Source organism: Lissotriton helveticus, chromosome 1_1 (assembly GCF_964261635.1).
Source record: "Lissotriton helveticus chromosome 1_1, aLisHel1.1, whole genome shotgun sequence".
NCBI lineage: Eukaryota > Metazoa > Chordata > Amphibia > Caudata > Salamandridae > Lissotriton > Lissotriton helveticus.
Window position 1 is genome coordinate 1711811763 of NC_136057.1, and position 21329 is coordinate 1711833091.

A 21329-nucleotide genomic window follows, 5' to 3' on the forward strand; every position below is an offset into this window, starting at 1 on the left:
ATATTCAGACAACCATCCTTAATCAGCCAGTCAATCCTGATCAACTGTTTGGTCCAGATGTTGACACCACCCTCGAAAAGATAAAGAAGGACACAGAAACTGCTAAGTCCATGGGGGCCCTGCAATCACAACAGTTTCGTGGCAATAATTTTCGTCGCTCAGGTGCACGTGGAGTCACCAGAGGACAAATGGGTCAACAATCTCAATTCTCAAGGGGTGGAGCACAATCCTCGTTCACGAAACAGAACAAGGGAGGTTACAGAAATAACAGCAACAGAGGGCGCGGCAGAGGAAACAACAACTCCCGCTCCTCTACCCCTAGCAAACAGTGACTCTCTGTCACTGCCCCTCGACCACTTAACACCTGTCGGGGGGAGACTGCAGCAGTTCCTGCCCGTCTGGAGAAACATCACCACAGACAGGTGGGTGCGACAACTAATCCAGTATGGTTATTGCCTAGAGTTGAAATCCACTCCACCCAACATCCCGCCAAGGCAAAGGCCTATGTCCGCAGAGCACTTGCACTTATTGCAGCAGGAAGTAGTGGCAATGCTGCAAAAAGGCGCAATCGAGCTCGTGCCAGTGGGAGAGGAAGGCACGGGGGTATACTCCCTGTACTTCCTTATTCCAAAGAAGGACGGATCTCTCAGACCCATTCTAGATCTACGTACCCTCAACCTGTACATACTGTCAGAACATTTCCATATGCTTACACTGCAACAGATTCTCCCCTTGTTAAACCAAGGGGACTTCTTAGCAACCTTGGATCTCAAGGATGCTTATTTCCACATTCCACTACACCCGTCCCACAGGAAATACCTCAGGTTCACTATCCAAGGAATGCATTACCAATTCAAGGTCCTGCCCTTCGGAGTCACCACAGCCCCAAGGGTGTTTACCAAGTGTCTGGCGACAGTGGCAGCGCACCTCAGGAGGCAGAACATCCATGTCTACCCCTACCTGGACGACTGGCTCGTTCAAGCCAAGTCGGAACAACAGTGCGCTGCGGACATGTCGACCACCATTCACCTCCTACACAATCTGGGATTCTCGTTGAACTACCCAAAGTCGCATCTTCAGCCGGCACATGTCCGGCAGTTTCTAGGTGCGACGATCAATACCCTGACGGCCATGGCTCAACCAAACCAAGTCAGGATAGACAGCATGCAGTCTCTAATCCAGAAGTTCAGACCACGACACTCGCTTCCAGTGAGAGTGTTCATGCAGTTGATAGGCATGATGGCCTCCTGCATCTTCATAGTCCCTCACGCACGGTTACATATGCGCCCGCTCCAGGAGTGCTTAGCAAATCAGTGGACACAGGCTCAGGGGAATTTGACAGACCTAGTGTTGGTTACCAGTCGGGCATACGACTCTCTGCATTGGTGGACTCCACACAACCTTTGCAAGGGCCGACTGTTCCAGGAGCCAGTGCCACAGATTATCCTGACGACGGACGCATCTCTCCAGGGCTGGGGAGCTCATCTGCTCACTTACACAGTGCAGGGACTATGGACGACGCAGCAACAGAAGATGCACATCAACTATCTGGAACTGATGGCAATCTTCATGGCAATCAAGTCCTTCATTGTACATCTGTGCAACAAGGTAGTGTTAGTCCGGACGGACAACATGACCGCGATGTACTACATTCAAAAGCAGGGAGGCACCCACTCGCCACAGCTGTCTCATCTGGCTCAGAGCATGTGGAAGTGGGCCATTCAGAGGAACATTTTCCTCATGGCAGAACACCTCCCGGGCAAGGACAATCAGATGGCGGATCTGCTCAGCAGATTCAGCCATCAAATGCACGAGTGGGAGCTACATCCATCAGTACTCCACCCGTACTTCCAGCAGTGGGGTCATCCGGAGATAGACCTGTTTGCCACAAACGAAAACGCAAAATGCCAACACTTTGCCGCCAGGTTCCCTCACCCACAGTCGCAAGGGAATGCGATATGGATGAACTGGTCAGGCAAATTTGCGTACGCTTTTCCACCAGCCCCTCTGATACCGCTGGTGGCAAGAAAGCTAAGGCAGCACGCGATGACTCTCATCCTGGTTGCTCCAACGTGGGCGCGCCAAGCGTGGTACACCACGTTCCTCGAACTCTCGGTGGTGCCGCATCAAAGACTGCGCCTCACGCCCAGACTTTTGACGCAGAACCATGGAGAAATTCAGCATCCAGATCCGCAACAGCTCAACCTGGCGATCTGGCTCCTGAAGTCCTAGAGTTTGGATACCTTAACCTGCCTCCAGAATGCATGAACATCATTAAAGAGGCGAGGAAACCTACCACCAGAGCATGCTATGCTGCGAAATGGAAGCGTTTTGTCATTTACTGTACAGCCAATGACATCAACCCGCTAGATGCGTCTATCCCTAACATCATTTGCTATCTGCTACATCTGTACAAGTGCAATCTAGCCTATACTTCCATTCGGATACATCTGTCCGCCATAGCAGCTTATCTTCAGAACAGGCAACATCTCTCTGTCTTCAGAGTGCCTGCCATTAAGGCCTTCCTTGAAGGTCTGAAACGAGTCATTCCCCCAAGAACACCGCCAGCTCCGGTGTGGAACCTCAATGTGGTACTCACCAGACTGATGGGACCACCTTTCGAGCCACTGCACTCGTGTGAACTCCAGTTCCTAACGTGGAAAGTAGCTTTCCTAATAGCTATTACGTCGCTGAGGAGGGTTAGTGAGCTACAAGCGCTCACAATCCAAGAGCCATTCATTCAGATTCATCCAAATAGGGTAGTGCTACGCACTAACCCCAAATTCCTTCCGAAGGTGGTGTCACAGTTCCATCTCAACCAAACTATTGACTTGCCTGCATTCTTTCAAAACCCACAAACGGTGGCGGAAAGAATGCTCCATACCTTAGATGTACGGAGGGCGCTGATGTACTACATAGACAGGACACAACCCTTTAGAAAGACAAAACAACTTTTTGTTGCCTTCGCACCACAACACAAAGGCAACCCTATTTCCAAGGCAGGAATAGCCAGGTGGATTGTTAAGTGTATCCAAATCTGTTATCAAAAGGCCAAGCGCACTTTAACAATACCCCCAAGGGCGCACTCCACGCGCAAATTGGGGGCATCCATGGCTTTCCTGGGGAACATTCCTTTAGAGGACATTTGCAGAGCAGCCACGTGGGTTACACCACATACCTTTACTAAACACTACTGTGTTGATGTGCATTCCAAGCAGCAAGCTGCTGTAGGACAGGCTGTTCTCAAAACACTTTTTCAGGTTTCTGCAGCTGGCACAGGCAACCGCCGCTGATGGAGGGACTGCTATGTATTCTATGCTAAGATATGAATTTAGCAGCCCACATGCCTCGAACTGAATATGCTACTTACCAGTATGCATCTGTTCTTGGCATGTAGGGCTGCTAACATTCATATCGCCCACCCTCCTCCCCGGTGCCTGTCGCAGCTGCAGATATACTATTGTATTCAATCATTAGCATGGACATCCTTTACACTTTTCACTCCATCTTCTGCCACAATGGCGAAAAACAATCTGGGGATGGAGCCGATGCCCATGCGCACTGTAGTCCAGGGGAGGAGCCACCTATCTCAGGATACTTCGAAGACTCTTCCAGGACAACAATGTGCGATCATCCGGACCCAACACTAGGCGGCGATCTAATGCTAAGATATGAATGTTAGCAGCCCTACATGCCAAGAACAGATGCATACTGGTAAGTAGCATATTCATTCTTTGCCTTCCTTTCTTTCTGCCTCCTGTGGTCTTACTGGTCTAATTTGTGACTACGCACTGACACAATAAGAGGATTCATGCTGTGGTTAGTTTTTTAGGCCACAACAGTAGGCTGTTAGCGGTTACGTTTTGACTCCATTTTAAGCAAATCCTCAGAGAAAGTCTTTGACATGTCTTGGCAAGAAGTGAGATGCACTACAAGTATTTTGCGAGGCACAGTAAGTTTATGGGCTCTGGCTACAATAAGAGAATTTTTTTTTCTGGGCGCTTATTCTCTTGAGAGAGTGTGTTCAAGCACATTACACTTGAATATAAGACATGCAGTGTATACTAATATATATTTTTAAAACACCTTTTTGTAACAAATGTTTTGGAGAAGAGCAGTAAGAATAGATGAGTATTCTTGAAAATGTAGGGCTTAACCTGTTCCTTTGATGTTTAGCTTCATGGTGTTGCATGTTTTATTTTGCAGCCTTTTGTGGCTGTGCAGACCCTAATTAATTCTTATTTACCAAAGCAGTAATGGCCCAAACATTCCCTAACAAAATAAGTATTTTTAGCAAGCCGGCACTTAGCTTGTGAACCTTCTAATCTTCTACGTCACCAAGACATCTGTGCTTATGAACTCTGTTGCAGAGTGCAGTGTGTGTTGTACATATTGTTGACCTAGTCAAGTCAAGAAATACTTTATTCGGTTTGTTTCAAAAACCACAAAAGTACAAAAACAAACGAGGGGATCCTAAAGACACCAAACGGCATAGAAATACAATTTAAAAAAGAAGGGAGTGCCCAATTAAAAAATGCTTAAAAATTCAAAAACATGATGTCAAATTTGGAAACAGAAGATATATACAACATTCCAAGGTTAAAGAGAAGGATAAAAACCTAGTCATTAAATAGTCCTTTAAAGTTTCATGGTGTTTTATTGATCTTCATTGTGACCTGTGGTGTTTTTTTTCATTTGCAGGGCCCTCAGTGGGTGAAATTACTCTCCGAAGAGATCCCATCCTGCATCTTGGCCATCACGGGTAAGAGAGGACGCCCACGTAACACTGAGAAGCTGAGGGCGAAGGATGCTCCCCGGCTGAAACGTGGCAGAGGGCGTCCTCCCAAGGTGAAGGCAGTAGACTTGCTGAACAAGGCTGACTCAAAGATGAAGATGAAGCTCGAAGCCCAAGGTATATCTTTTACTCAAATCCTCTGCGTTACCCCATATTGCAAAAGATTCTCTGTACGGCCCCAACAGCGCTGGGATACCTGGCTTCACCTTGGGGGTGCCCAGGAGTGGTCATTTCACATGGAAAAGCCAGGAAGGGTTCCACAGCGGTATGCATACAGCGCCAGGAAACCCGGTTGGGGTATAAGTGCGCTTTACAAGTAAAAATTCATTTCATTTCATTACTAGTCAGAAAATCCTCAACACACTGTGTGATCTCAAAAATTTCACTGAATCACTGTGCCAGGCCGCGGATCCATTCCTGGTCTGAACTCTGGGTACATTGTGCTGTTTTGTGGTTAATACACGGGTTCTGCATTGTAGGATTCTTACTACTAGTCCTGAACATAGAGTAGTCTTACCTGATTGTGAGGACCCCGGAACAATTCTTTAAACATATTTTGTGACATTGGAGGTAGCCACCTCAATGTTGAAAAGTCTGGTTACATCTCTATAACTCTGTGTCATGCCAACTTTAACTACATTTTTTCTGAACAAACAGCTAGTGGGCATGCTACTTTCAATTCCTCTTTGTGGGAAAGTAGGATCTGCTTTTATATCTACCCCCACTTTTTGCCTGGTGCTAGGCTGTTTCCGACTAGTCTGACTGGGATCCTCCTAACCAGGACCCCAGTCTCTCTGCTTTCTTGCCTAAATTGGTATGGTAAGTACTTGGGTACATCCCAGATTGGACACCGATGTACCCTTATCAGTCCCTAGTATATTGTACTGAGGTACCCAGGGCGTAGGTACACCAGGGGTCCCCCAGCGGCAGAAGCACTCATTATGCCCCCCAGGGGGGACCATTCAAACTGTAACTACAGGCCTGCCATTGCAGCCTGTGTAAGCTAATGCTAGCTCCACTTATAAAATATGTTTCCTTATATCTAAAGGTCACTGCACTTAAAACCTATATGTCGCCTCTAAAGCAAGACTTTCAATCTTGAAGGCAGGGTGCTCGGTTCTAAGTGTGTGGGTGCCCCTGCATGAACAGGATACCCCTACAACCTTCGGAGTCCATTCTCCTAGGGTGTAAGTGCATCAGCCATTACGATAGATAGAGTGGCCATGCGTCAGTACGCGTTGACAATCTCTAAACTGGCGTTTGGGAACACGGTCATGTTTGGTATCAAACATGATGGAATCATACATCCGCACCTTAAACCGTGTGGGAGGTTCTATAAAGCTCCTACGGGAGGCCCCGAGGTCTCACGGTACCAGTCTTCTAGACCCGCTCAGCACAACATGGCTGCTGCCGACAAGAGACCAGATTGGTATGCTGTGACAGGGAGGTGTGACCACCTCCCAGACAGAGTTTAGTGCATTGGGGCCGGGTGGGAGCACTTGCCAGTGCCACTCAGTCTGCTTGAAGAGTACATTTGTTATCCTCCTTGCGTAGTCCAATTCAAACCAGCTCAGGGAGCCGTTGGCTCCTGCACTGGTGTGGAACTGGACAAAGGACTTGGGAGTATCATCCTCACTGTCCGACCCCTCCCCTTGGAGGGAACCCTTTTGTTAGGGTACTTAAGGGCTTACCTGAGGGTGGGTCCCTATATTCATCGTGGGACAAAATTCATTTCAAGACACCACTTTGTCTTTGACAGTCTAGGCACTCTGGACTTCGCTCTGGATGTGTGACGGTACATCGCAAACCGTAACAACGTAGTTTTAACATCGCAAAAACAATTACATAGCACGCATTTACATCGCATGCCGTTACCACGCTATTGCTGTGTCCCAGATGGTTAGTGGCATTAAGACGCAGTAGATGATATCGCCTCCCATTTTTGTTTGCCAGAGTCTAATAACTCCGCCAAACGTGATGTCGGGTAACATGGGGTTTAATTATAACACTTGTATCATATATTTGGATGCAATGACTGAAACACATACAGAAAATGCTGGTGTGCTGTGGGGAACCTGCAACATCAGCATTAAAAACATTTTTTTTTACCTCACTGCCGCATAGTCCCTTGAATGCACGCTTAGCCTTATATGTTTTATTTACGGCACTTGGTGTATTAGACCCCATTCGCTATGCAAATTAATGGACAGTTGCACTGATACAAGTCGGGCGGCACACTGACAAAGCCAATAATCCGGACGTGTACCTATGATGTGACTTGTATCATATATTTGGATGCAATGACGGAAACGGCAAAATACAAGTCGGGCGGCACACTGACAATGCCAATAGTCCTGACTTGTACCTATGATGTGACTTAATAGAACCACAACTGTCATCAGTGCGCTCCTCACATGACCACTCGCCAGACAGGCCGGGGTTTACAAGGTTATACCGTGGTAATTACCCTACTCACCTTCCCTCCCACACAAGGTTGTGGCTTGCTGATAATTAGTGAAGAGGATGTGTCCTCCTGCAGCCTGCACAGAGCATTGCTGTGCTGTCACAGCACAACCCACAATCGAGGTTTGAAATCATTAAATGAAAGTTTCTGTAAATAAACAAGACCAATAACGCTAATGTTTGCAGCTAAGTAGACAAACATGTTACTTCTATTTAAATTCCCAAACTGCCCTGTTAATTTTAATTGACGCTGAATCTGTTTCTAAAATTGGTCCATGATTATGATGGTCGGGTGGGGGGGGATGTAAGTGGCCTCGTCTCTTAATTCTGCCAATGTCCCTAGTGGCTAAATCCACTTTTGTTCATTCTTTTGGACATTCCTGTGTATTTTTACTTTCCATTATTTTTTCCCATCTTTTATCCTGGGGTTACAGAGGCTGAGGGTGAAAGTCAGGATCTTATGTCTGAATCTGTCCCTGCTTCTTGTGGGACAGTGGCCCAGCCTAGGTTCCTGTGGGACACGGTGCAGTGGCAGCAGCATGGCTGCTCCTCGTGCTCCCATGATTTAATTCAGTTTGGTAGGTTAAGTGGGTGATAGGTGAAAATATGTTACTTTATTGATCAATAATGAGCCTCGTTTTCTGTGATTCCCCCTCCCCATGTTCTAGCGTTACCGCATTGCCATCGGTGTTGTACAAAAACTTATCTTGAATCCCCTTTGTGACCCAGCTTAATGCCCGTGTTATTCATGATACTTTTTGCCTTTTAATGTGCGGCCACACAGCTTTATGAGCCGCCCCTCTAACATTACACGAGAGATCCTGCCAGCTCATCACATTGTCATGGGGCTCCTCTGGTCCTCCAGTGGAGACATTCGCTAGATATATCAGTCATAGTTCAATTACCGAGTAAAAAGGCTATTATGCAAATGCCAGGGATTGTCTTTACGTACATCAGACTCGAGTGTTTGATACACAAATATTAGGGACCGGCCTTACACAGCTCCATGCTGTTCAATTCAATAAATCTTTATTGGAATGCAAAATTCTCCCATAAACGTACAAAAAAAAGTTAAAACCATTGAGCGGCACACTGACAAAGCCAATAGTCCTGACTTGTACCTATGATGTGACTTGTATCGTATATTTGGATGCACCTTGCCAGAACTACTGATGCACTTTGACTTGATGTGCCCTGGGTCCCTGCCAATCTGGTACCCAGGGCATGTGTTCTTCCCCAAAACTGTACCAAACCCAATTGGCACCCTGGCCATAGGTCGCCCCTGGTAAATGGTACACCAAGTGCCTAGAGCACTGTGACCAGGGATGGCCTCTAAGGGCTGCAGCACTTATTGTGCCACCCTTCGGGCCCCTGTACCTTTACACTCAAACACTGCCTTTGCAGGCTGCATGTTTTGGTGCTGAACAAAGAGAAGAGTCGACATGGCACACATCCCTTTGTGCCATGCCTACACCCCACTGCCCTGGCATAGATCAGCCGCCCCTCTAGCTGTGTGCACTATACCAGTGGTGAGGGTACAAGTGTATCAGCCTTGTACCCCCTACAGTGTCTAAGTTCATTCTTAGACATTGTGAATGCAGTGCTGCCATTAAGAGTATATGGTGCTGGGATGTTGTCATTGCGACCTCAGCACCATAATGGCTAGACTGAAAACTGAGAAGCCTTTCTAATGCAACCCCCAGCTTCTCCTGCTATGAGGAGCAGGCCCCCTCCCTGTATCCCCTTCTTTTTCAGCAGGAAGACAGGCCAGAAAAATTAGCCAGCTCAGAATGTGTGCCCACCTCTGCCAACCCCACCCCTCAGGTGGGGGAGGTGAGGTGAAGCCCACTCTTCAGTCAGTGCCCACCATCTCGCAGATGGCAGGCACTCCCCAATCAGGTTTAGGGATTGTGCTCACTCCCCCACGTGTGGTGAGCACACCAAGGGTGTAGTCACCTTAAGGTCAGTTGCCCATTGGCTACTGCCCCGGAGACTCCTAAAATGCCCCATAAGCACAGTATTTAGGGGGCAGCCCTGTACCAAGAAGGCAGATTCCCGCAAACTAAGAAGAAAAAGGACGAAAGAAGATGCCTAGCAGAGGAGACTGCAGAGAACAACTGACTTGGCCCCAGCCCTACCGGCCCGTCTGCAGTTTCCAGAGATCCTGCGCCAAAAGTTGCCTTGCCCTGCAGCCAGCGACCTCCAGAACCCAGGGAGGACTGACTGCCTTCAACGAAGACCTGATCGCCTGTGAACAGCAGCTCTGTTCAAAAGAAAACTCCCAATTTTCTGAGCCTGCTGAGGACAAAGAAACCTGACGCCTGGAACCACCACTGCATCTGTCGCCTACGGCCCGAGGTAGAGTGACCCACCGGTCCCAGCGAGGTCCTCCAGAGTCCACCTTGGGTTGACCCCTCCAGGACTCACCGACGTCGCCTGCAGCCTCTGTACGGAGATCCCACACCCCCCAACCGAGAGTGGCCCAGTAAGGTGAAATCCGACCTCGAAAGACACCCCTGCATCCAGCCGCCCTGCGCCCTGGAGAAGAGAACACGAGGTGCACCTATGTCCCCAAGCCCTCCAACTTACCTGCCCAGCTGTGGTTCCTCCCGGAAGTCTTCCTGGACCGAGCCTGCAGCTGTAAACCAAAACCAAAAATCCCCATTGAAAACAGGGCACCCGACTCCAAAACAGCACCCTGCACCCAGCTGCCTCTGCACCGGTGCGGGTGCACTTTGTCTGCTAAACTGGATCCCCCTTTGCCCTGAGCCTAACACCAGGAGCTTTGCTCCCACAACCCAGTGGCCTGCCCATAAGCAGCCACCAACCAGAGACCCCCTATCCCCATTGGGTAACATTGGGCCTGAGCACTTTGCACCCTGTCGCCCTAGTGCCACTGAGGGTGTAGCAAGAGTGCATCCCTGACCCTTTGGGAACCCTTGTTCTAACCCCAGATGCTCAAACCTAAAGACCGATTACTTACCTTGTAACCTTTAACTTAATTTCTCTCCATAGGTACCTAATGACTGTTTTTCTCTGAAAAAAGTGTGGAGTTGATTTGTATGGAAACCTGAAAAATAATTGTGCAAAACTGATTTTACTTACCTTTTCTCTAGGAAATGTCCCAGTGTGATATCTAGACATATCACACTGGGTAGAAAAAGTCATCTTAAAAAGTAATCTGTACAGTAATTACAATACCTTAACCTACCTGTATTTCAGACAACTGCATTTGAACTTGCATTCACTTGTAAACACTGTATATTATATTGCAAAGCATTTATTTCACTTACCTGTGCCAGGCTTGGTTCTAGAAAATAAATAACGTAATAATATTTTTATACCAACAAAATAGGTCCAAGTTCAGTCTTTGAGTGTGGGACATCATTTGCTGATTGAGTGTGTACAACCAATGCTTAACGCTACCCTCTGATAAATCCATACTGCTAGCCCACATAACCACAAATAGAGAGTAAGGTGCTATCTGCTTCTACCTCTACACACCGTTGGGGTTCCACTAGACTCTGTGCACACTACACCTCATTTTGTTATAGTATATACAGAGCCAGCTTCCTACATTGGTGAATCAGCGGTGAGATATACAACTTTGCATTTGTTGGACTAACTTGGTTACCACCTGATCACACGACAGAACTCTTAAATTGTCTTTAGAATTCAGATTTTTTTCAAAGTTCCATTTTTTGCAGAGTTACTAAAAGTCTTGTTAGGGCCTTGGTTAAGTCCCTTTAGAATTTTAGAAAATAAAAATTCACTTTAGCTAGGTATTAGTGGGGTTAGAACTTTTTTTAACTATGTCTCTTAACAATAACCCATCTGTTAGTGAAAATAATCACAATGCCATAGAGGACCAGGTTGAGGAGCTTGACCTAACCCCTTTCCTTCACTTGTCTTTCAGGGCGGTAAGATCCCTATATAAAATTAAAAACATAACCATGGGGTCCCATCCCACCAAACAAAAGCTCCAGGAGCTGGTGGCTGGGTATGCTAAGGACTGCCCATCTGAAAATGGTGAAGACCAATCAGATGAGAAAGAAAATGGAGGGGATGAGGTGGTAGACCAACCCCTCCCCACCTCATAGGGAGAAAAGGGCCCACGTGTCCCTGAATCCAAGAGTAAACCTCTTAGCACCTAGAAGCCCCACAGGTGGATCAGATGCTACTGAGGACATTGAGGACAGCCTCAATGAGGAGGACATCCTGCTAGGTAGGTTGACCAAAAGATTAGACCTAGAGACCAGATTCCTCGATCTAGAAAAACGAAGAACAGAGATGGGCCTATGACCCATCAATGGTGGCAGCAATTTTTAAAAATATAGAAAAATAAGGATCATATGATCCCAAAATCCCCAAAGGGATTGTCCCTAGATTTGAGGAGGGTGATGATTTCACCAAGTGGTTCACAGGCTTTGAGAGGGTTTGTCAAGCCAGAAGGGTGAATAAAACTCACTGGGGGGCACTCCTTTGGGAACTTTACTCTGGTAAGTGCAGAGACAGACTGCTGACCCTTAGTGGGGCAGATGCTGGGTCTTATGACCTCATGAAGAGAACTCCGATTGAGGGATTTGAACTCACAACTGAGGGATACTGAATTAGATTCAGGGGGCTCACAAAACCCAAAACCAATCCTGGATTGACTTTGTTGACTACTCAGTTAAAACACTAGGTGCCTGGTTGACTGGAAGTAAAGTGCAAGATTATGATGGGCTTTATAGTTTGTTTATGAAAGAAAACATATTATACATATGCATTGATGAAAAGTTGCATGAGTATCTGGCAGACCTAGGTCCAATTTCTCCCCAAGAATTGAGAAAGAAGGCGGACCATTGGGTCAAGACAAGGGTCCACTGGGGTTGACCAAAAGAAAGGGGTTACAAAACCTCCCCAGAGGAAAGACTGTGAACCTCTTAAAGATAAAAGTAAGGAGTCCCAGGTAGCCCTCCAAAAAGCTGTCCAGGAGGGTGGGCGCAAAGACACCTCACAAACTAAAACTGGGTACCAAGGTAAGAATTGGGATCTCAACAAGGTATGGTGTTACAACTGTCAAATTGCAGGACACCACACCAAGGACCCTATCTGTCCCAAAAACAAAGCCCCTAGTGTAGCTCCAGGGATTGCCAGTGTAGCTTTGGAGGATGGTTCCTCGGATGAGGAAGTCCTCCTAGCCTTCAACTGGAAAATGGACCCAAAAGGTGAATTGGAAATTCCAGAGGGGAGTAGACTCTTCCACCACCTACTGGTGAATGGAATCCCAGCCACTGCCCTGAGAGATACCTGTGCCAGTCACACTGTGGTGCATGTCAGGTTGGTACTTTCAAACCAGTATGTCCCAGGGGAAACAAAAAGAGTAAGGACTGTCCCAGGGGATGTCATTGTTAGGCCTGTGGCTGTAGAGCACCTAGACATAGCTGGGTCCCTTAGTTGGAGAAAGGTGGTAGTCCGTAAAGACCTCCCCCTTGACTGTCTCCTTGGGAGTGGCCACCCAGAGGAGAGCCAGAGCCAAAGAGAGATACTGGTCCAGTGCCAGACCTTATCCAAGAGACCTTGGGGGTGGGGTGGCTGAACCTGCAGTTAGTGCAGATAAGCCCCAAAAGAAAAAGAAGAAACCGTGTAGGAAAGGTGGCCAACTGTTAGCCACAGTTCCAGTGGGCCAGGGAGATTCTTTCCCAGTAAGGGAGAATTCCAAAATGGGCATTGGTAAAGTCCTCCCTAGAGAACAAAAAAGACCTGACTTGTCAGAAAACTGTCCAGCTTGAGTTGGTGGCTCCTCAGCTGACAGAACAGAGGGTGGAAGAGGGGTGTTCATTACCAAGTGTAATGGCCCCCCACCCTAAAACAGCAGACAGGCCACCAGAACCCTAAGAAGCCTGTAAGTTAGCCCATTCACTTACCAGTGTGGAGCTAAAGGTGTGGTTCAGGGCACTGACAGCTGTCACTAGCCTCTGCTGGGTGTTAGCCTTCATGGCAGCACTGTCCTTGGCATAGTGACCTAGCCCCTGCCAAATAGCAAGTTGGGCCCCCTGACCCTATTGGTCATGGTGGGATTACTCAAGCTGTGGGTAAGCTAGGTTTTGCCCTAGCTCAGCTAGAATTTGCAGAGGTGGACACCTCTGAACCCAAACTAAAATATGGGGTAAATACACTAAAGAGCTAGGAAAGGAGCATTGGGATTTAGGTCCTGAAACTGTTGAGGTAGGCCAACTCTCCAAAGGAACTGACCTGGACAGGAGGATGTAAGGTAGAGTACGCCCTGCAACTTTCAACTCACTTCCTCGCCTGAAAGACTATAAAGACTTCTAGGTTTGGCTGAGTCTCCTGACCTTTGGGCTCGGAGGGGTTTGTGTGAGAATCTGGGGGTTTCTGTTGCAGTAACCCCCCTGGTAAGGCCCCTAAGGGCTCCAGCACTTATTGTGCCACCCTTAGAGGCCCTGTAACTTTACACTCAAGCATTGCCTTTGCAGGCTGGGTGTTTTGGTCCAGAACAAAGGGAAGAGTGCCTTGCCTACAACCCACTGCCCTGTCATAGATCAGCCACCCCTCTAGCTGGGTGCACTATACCAGTGGTGAGGGTACAGGTGCATGAGCCCTGTACCCCTACAGTGTCGAAGTCCATTCTTAGTCTTTGTTAGTGCAGTGCTGCCATTAAGAGTATATGGTGCTGGGAGGTTGTCATTATGACCTCCACAGCACCATAATGGCTACACTGAAAACTGAGAAGTTTGGTATCAAACTTCTCAGCCCATTAAACCCACACTGATGCCAGTGTGGTATTTAATGAAAAATGCACTCGGAGGACATCTTAGAGATGCCCACTGATAAACGACCAGCCTCTAGTGGGTTCCTTGACTGGTATTCACTGCCTGCCACCACGAGACCTGTTTCTGGACCCCTGAGGTGGGAGCATTCGCTCCTCGTGCCCAGAAACAAAGCTTTTCCTGGGTGGAGGTGTTCACACCTCCCCCTGGCCAGGAAGAGCCATGTGGCGGGGGAGCTTCAAAGGCTTTGCAGCCTTTGTAATGCGACCCCCAGCCTCTCCTGCTATCAAGAGCGGTCTCCCCTTCTTTTCGGCAGGAAAACAGGCAGGAAAAATTAGCCAACCCAGAAGGTGTGCCCACCTCTGCCAACCCCACCCCTCAGGTGGGCGAGGGGAGGTGAAGCCCACTCTTCAGTGCCCGCTCTCCCATGTGTGGTGAGCACACCAAGGGTGTAGTCACCCTAAGGTCAGTGGCCCATTGGCCACTGACCCGGAGACCCCTAAAACGCCCCTAAATACAGTATTTAGGGGGCAGCCCTGTAGCAAGAAGGCAGATTCCCGTAACCTAAGAAGAGAAAGCATTTGCAATGCAATAAGGCTCGCATTATTAAAGTTTGAGTTATTGGCATTGCTAAAAAATGCAACACCAATAGCTCAAAGTTTAACAATGCGAGACCTACTGCATTGCAAATCCTTGTTATTCCTGTGAGTGGTTGTGTAGGCAGGGCCCTGTGCTCTGCCTTGCCCGGGGGGGGGGGGCGCTATAATGATGTTAAATACGTACCTTCAAGCGGGTCATCTCATCCACACTGGAGACCTGGTGAGTGTCGCTATTCAGGCAAAGGCCGCGGAGGGCCTGGATCGAAGGCGCTGCTGTGCTGTTTGACACCAGAATAATGCAAATAATCCATCAATACACTTAACGCTCAAGATGCAGCTGCGCTATTTAATGCCACAGGGCTTCGGCCACGCCACCCACAGGACCAGCAATCCAAGTCGCTGCTGTGCTGTTCCACACTAGAGTAATGCAACTAAATCAATAGCCAGGGCCACTGGAATTATGCGGCAAGAGAGGGCCAAATTGTGCAGTAGAGTTGAGTAAAATATGTGGCAAGAAAAGGCAAATTATGAGGCATAATGCGCCATATTTCGTAAAAGTGTTACTTCATTATTTTATAATTTTTAAACTGGGTACCACTGTACGGGCATTGCTTGCACCTCATTAGTAACAGTTTATCACCCACATATAGAAATAAGCAACACTAAGGTGACCAGTCCAGCTTTGCAAAGGGCCTTCCACTGCGCAGCAACGCGTATCATTGCATTTTTAGTAACCTTTGACCCGTTTCAGCTAGAAACATTTTTTTTGATAAAAACTGAATATGATGGATTGATTGCGTGGCAAATGCGGCGGATCTATAATTATGCAAAAATTGCAGCAGCCGCACAATCGCATCATTCCAGTGGCCCTGCCAATAGCTAAACCAATCCAACCGTTCGAGCTATAATCCAAGATGCTGCTGTGTTGTGCCACACCAAAGAAGATATAAGAAACAGCACCAGCTAAAATTAACCCTGTCACTATTCTGTGCCATACTACAACAGTTCAACCAAACCTCCAGCTACTGTACCTTCAAGATACCCCAGCGTAATTCCACAGAAGTACAACCTAACCCATTCACCTGAGGGCATCATTTCAGGTTCAACCTAACAAGAAATCATTTGTTTCTTGTTTGTCTTTTAAGATGGGGACACTGCGACACCAAAGCCTATAGGTGAGGGGGGCAACAAATTACATCTAGTTGAGAAACCAGTTAAATGCCGAGGTAAATATGTTGTTCTATTACTGGGCTTTTAGTTATCCTGATGCATTCTGGGATTTGTAGTATTAGTGCCATTGATAGTTCTGAGACCCCTCACTTCGCTTTAGCAGAGACCGTATTGATTTCTGCAACCCCACCCTGAAAACTCCACCGCAGCCTCTGGTGAAACAGTGGGTCTGAAGTAGCGGATCACACAAGCTTGTGAAAGTTAAGTCAGGACAGAGGGACGACACGGAGTCACTGCAGGAAAACTGTACTATGAAAAATGCAGATGGGTGCTCACGACACGTGGGCTCCTGTCAAGTGACAACACGTCAAGTGTGGGGAAGAGTCTGCTGTAGGTATCCCCTGCCCCCACCCCAGCATGTGCACAAGGAGGCAGACTCGGCCGTGGGCGTGAAACAGGAGCTGCATACATTTTCCTGTTACCAGCACTGACTGAAGACATCCGTGGTGGGAGCGCTGTGCACCGCACCCCCACCCCACCAAAGGAATCCATCATCATCAAAAAAAATCAGCTTTATTCAAGTAACCTCTCACCCTTTCAAAACGTAGACACATTTCAAAAGAAAACACAGATTACACATTTCAGAAGCTAAACACCTCGCCCCGCCCCCACAGTTAATGTAAGTTACACATAAAACAAGCGGCAGGGAAAGCGTTCGCTTTCACTTCCGATTCAGAAAAAGAAAAATTTCATATCTTGAAATTCATACCTTGTATACCTCATCTCTTTCTATCACTATGTATCTGAATTTACTCCAAATGTATCTTAAGTATATACTGGTAACTCTGTGAAAGGCTCTGATGCCCTTGGGTCAAGTTACCCTATATAAAAGTAACAAAATAAATAATAATACAAAAACTTTAGTACCATATACTAGGGCAGAGGTCTTCAAAGCTTTTTTGCTCTTAGCCCCCCATAGCAAATTGTTTTGAGGTCTGGCCCCTCTCCAAAACTTTGTCAAGGATTGGGAGAGCAGGACGGACATGGCTGGGTGCGGGAGGCAGGGCTTATGAGATGAAATCAGGAGTACTTTTTCTATTGTTCATAAACCACACTAAATATGAGACTTATAAAACAGCAAATGCATCAAACATTAATCTGTATTGTCACAAAAATACTGCTCCCTGGAATTTGGTTTGTTTGTGAGCCCCTCACACCTCTAGACCCCAATGCAACTACATCTACTGTACTAATGATAACTGCAGTCCTGAGTAGCAGGCTATCTCGACTGCATCGTTCACCTCTTCCACATCATGCCCGACCATCTCTCCAATCTTGAAACAGGCTCTCTGTCCCATTCGGAAAAAAGAGCTCGCATGTTGTATCCCTCTTTTCTGCAAGGGTGACCTTGGTCGTAATGCTAGCAAGGAAAATAATCTCCCATGTCCCTTTTTAGGTCTCGCCTAGACGAAAGCAAAAGCGAAGCTTTTGCTGTCTAGGGAGACAACTTATGTTGCCGCTTTCTGGGGAATGAAGGGGAATGTGGACAGCAGACTGTTACGAATTTCTTCTGCTGGAGATTAGACCTCGTGAGCGCGCCTTGACTGCATCTAATGCGTGTGTGGTTTTTTTTTTAACGTGGGCCGGGCGCTTGATTCAGTCAGTTTCACTTTGAAGTGCAGGCGTCAATGGGTCTGGTAGTTGTTCATGTGGAGTGCCTTTTGACCTCGTGAGCGCGCTTTGACTGCATCTAATGTGTGTGTTTTTTTTTTAACGTGGTCCGGGGGTTGCTTCAGTCATTTTTTTCGCTTTAAGGGGCTGGCGTCAATGCGTCTGGGATTTGGGGATTGATGTACGGTGTGAAGTGGCGGGCGCGCATTACATGTTCATTTATTTGTGGGGGAGGTATTCGAAAGGGGCTGGCGTCGATGCGTCTGTTAGTTACTAAGGAAGCCTGACTTAAATGGCTTTTTTTTTCTTTTCAGAGCGCGTGGAGTGCTGTCCGCTGTTGTTCTGTCACATGCAGTATCTTCAGCACATTTAATTTGCATCGCAAACAAAACAGCTTGCAGCCGGCCGCTTTCAAGCCTCTAACATTTCAGCACATTTGTACGTGCTGCTTTTCTCAATTAAATGTTTACGCATTACATGTCACATGCAGTATCTTCTGCATATTTAATTTGCATCGTACAAGGGCACACATTCATTTTGTTACGCGGGGGGGATTAATTGATTTGCCCAGAATCACGGGCACACATTCATTTTGTGACGCACGGGGAGATTAATTGATTTGCCCAGAATCACAGAAGTCTTTTTGTAGGCATTACTGAGACTCAAACTAGGTTAGGGCACACATTCATTTTGTTAGGCACCGGGAGATTAATTGAGTTGCCCAGAATCACAGAAGTCTTTTTGTTAGCATTACTGAGACTCGAACTGATTTTTTCAGGCATGAAGTCGGGCGCTTTCAAGCCTCTAACAATTCAGCACATTTGTACGTGTTTCCTATCTTATTTCACCTTTGTATTTAGAACTTTCAGCCATTGCATTTTCCTCTATCACACCTCTAACAATTCAGCAGATTTGTACGTGTTCCCTATCCCATTTCGCCTTTGTATTTGTTCACTTTGCTTACACCTACGCAGTTTAGTCCAGCACACCCTTCCCCCAGCCTGGAGCCATTTGCTTGCATTTAGGCACTTCAAGACATCCTTTCCCCCACCCTACAGCCATTAACACGGTTTGTCTTTCATTAGATAAAAACTGTTACAAATCACAGGGACACTTTACAAGATGCTTAGCAGGCGCCACCATGTCTGCTTTCAGTTTAAGAACAGTTAGCAAATGTTCAGCTTATTCGCCTTAAGCAAATAAAGTGTCACGATTTAATCAAAATGTAAAAAGAGATCTTAAAGATGCTTCATGTGAAGTCTTTATAAAAGTGTGCCGTCGGCGCGAGAACTAAAGTTTAAAACTGCTCCATGTGAAAGTTTTTATAAAAGCTTGCTGTTTGAAAGTACAATAGCCAATGCTTTCACATAATGTATTTTTCTATACTGGGAAGGTGCTGTTAACTACACATTCATTTTGTTAGGCACGAAGAGATTAAGTAATTTGCCCAGAATCACAAGAGGCTTTTTGGCGACATTACTAAGACTGAAACTGGCTTTTCAAGGCTGAAGTTGAGCGCTTTTTACGCATTACATGTCACATGCAGTATCTTCAGCATATTTATTTTGCAAATTTTAGCGCAGCATATGTAATTTGCATCGCACAAGGGCATACATTCATTTTGTTAGGCACGGGGAGATTAATTGATTTGCCCAGAATCACAGTAGTTATACTGCCAAATAGACCTGCACTCAACGTAGTATCACAGTGCTTTACATAGCACCAGTTACGTTATACAAAGGCACACATTCATTTTGTTAGGCGCGGAGAGATTAACCACTTGGGAGCTAGTAAACAAACCTCCCCAGTGCTGCGCTGTCCATTATCCGGTGCTGAACTGGACGTCCAGCGGTCGCACGCAGCACTGGGGAGGTAGTGCCCGTGACGACCGTTGGCCGACGGCAGCACTTAAGGGGTTAAGTGATTCGCCCAGAATCACAGTTGATATAGCGCCAAATAGACCTGCACTCAACGTAGTATCACAGTGCTTTACATAGCACGAGTTAAGTTATACAAGGGCACACATTCATTTGGTCTGTAAATATAATACATTAGCGCTCAAATAACCTTTGTCAATATTTACTTAGTGCCGTACAAATGCGCCATGACTACAAACGCAGCCGTACTGCAAAACAAGTCTTATATACTTTAATCTGCCTCAGAACAAAAAACGCAGCTATGATACTTTCTTAGACACAGGCTAGCAGCGTAGCTGGTGCTTTATAATATTAATTAATACCACTCAGATACTAGTCTTGCATACAACTAAAATTTGGTCAATGAGTTACGTTACATAAAGGCACACATTTATTTTGTTAGACACAGGTAGAATAAGCGATTTGGCCAGAATCACATGAGGCTTTTTGGCGACATTACTGAGACTTGAACTGTGTTCCCTAAGCTTAAAGTAAAGCGCTTTAGTCTATGATGAAAGCTTACTACGTAAAAGTGCGATAGCCAATGCTAATAAATAACGTATTTTCTTGCATATGGTAAAAGAACTTTCCAAAAACTTCATGTTAAGTCCTAATTAAAGCTTGCGGTTAACGCAAGAAACAACATTTATTTTGCAGAGTTTTATATTGCGCGAACGAGACTCAAACTGAACTGGGTTTCAGAGCGCTTTACATATCACTACTTACGTTACACAAAGACACACATTGATTTTGTTAAGCGCAAGAAAATGAAGTAATTTACCCAAAATTACAAGAGACTTTTTTAGCAACATTCTTCACACTCGAACTAGGTTTTCCGAGCTTAAAGTTGAGCGCTGTTGTCTATGATGAAAGTTTGCCACCTCAAAGTGCGATAGCAAATGCTAATAAATAACGTATTTTCTTGCAGTAATAAGCTGTTCGGTAATTATAATACATTAGCGTTCAAATAGCCTTTGTCAATATTTACTTAGTGCTGTACAAATGCGCCATGACTACAAACGCAGCCGTACTGCAAAACAAGTCTTATATACCATAATCTGGCTCAGAACAAAATACGCAGCCATGATACTTTCTTAGACACAGGCTAGCAGCGTAGCTGGTGCTTTATAATATTAATTACTACAACTCAGATACTAGTCTTGCATCCAACTAAAATTTGGTCAATGATGTGCTGATCAATGCCTACCTCAACGCCACACTGAGTCGTCGTCAAGTCAAGTCAAGTAAGCACGCAGATTTCATGCGATGCTACTCTCGTGGCGAGCTGCCTGCTGTCGCGGTTTTGCTACAGCGTGGTATCAATGCAAAAAAAAAAATGCGCACATTGTCGCACAACCCGCCTGCAACCTACCAAAAAACAGCCCAAACTAGTGTTTTCTAGTATGCTCATTACAAGCAACTGCCTTAACACTGCTGCAGCCTACAGTGCAGTACCGCTATTAACAATTAACAGAATAATTCTGATTGTGTGAATTTCCTTAATCTGGGGGCGAGGTTCATAGCACGTTAAGTGCAGGGCAGCTCGTAACTTCTAAAAGTAATAGAACTTAATTGTGCAAACTACCGAGTGAAGTGCTCTGCAGCCGGCAAGCACATAATGAGAGTTAAGGAGTCACTCTCACTGCCAAAATAGAGAAAAAAAGAAGTAACATTCCAATTCACATTACCCCGTGCCTTTTGCACTTTCAAGTTAGACATGAAATGGCATAATCAAGATGCTAAAAACTGTGAAGTTTATTTTGCAGAGTTTCATATAGCGTGAAATAGACCTCTTATAACAGAAATGCAACACATATTGCATTACAAAAGCTATAAATGTCAGATTTGCAAAAGTTACAACTATTAACATTGTAAATGCCAAAGCTATTAATTTATCTACTATATTTGTTCAGTTTTACGGGCTAAATGCGTTTTGCGGGTT

The 21329-nt window shown here is 46.2% G+C and overlaps 1 protein-coding gene across 11 annotated transcripts in view; it reads left to right on the forward strand.

Moving 5' to 3' along the window:
* The window catches only part of BAZ2A (bromodomain adjacent to zinc finger domain 2A), a 1342005-nt gene that overhangs the window by 384410 nt on the left and 936266 nt on the right, over positions 1–21329 (forward strand). For all 11 annotated transcript variants that reach the window (XM_078689111.1, XM_078689116.1, XM_078689113.1 and 8 more), the window contains one exon: positions 4702–4912. In XM_078689111.1, the coding sequence (XP_078545237.1) occupies positions 4702–4912 (211 nt within the window). The remainder of the gene's footprint in view (positions 1–4701; positions 4913–21329) is intronic.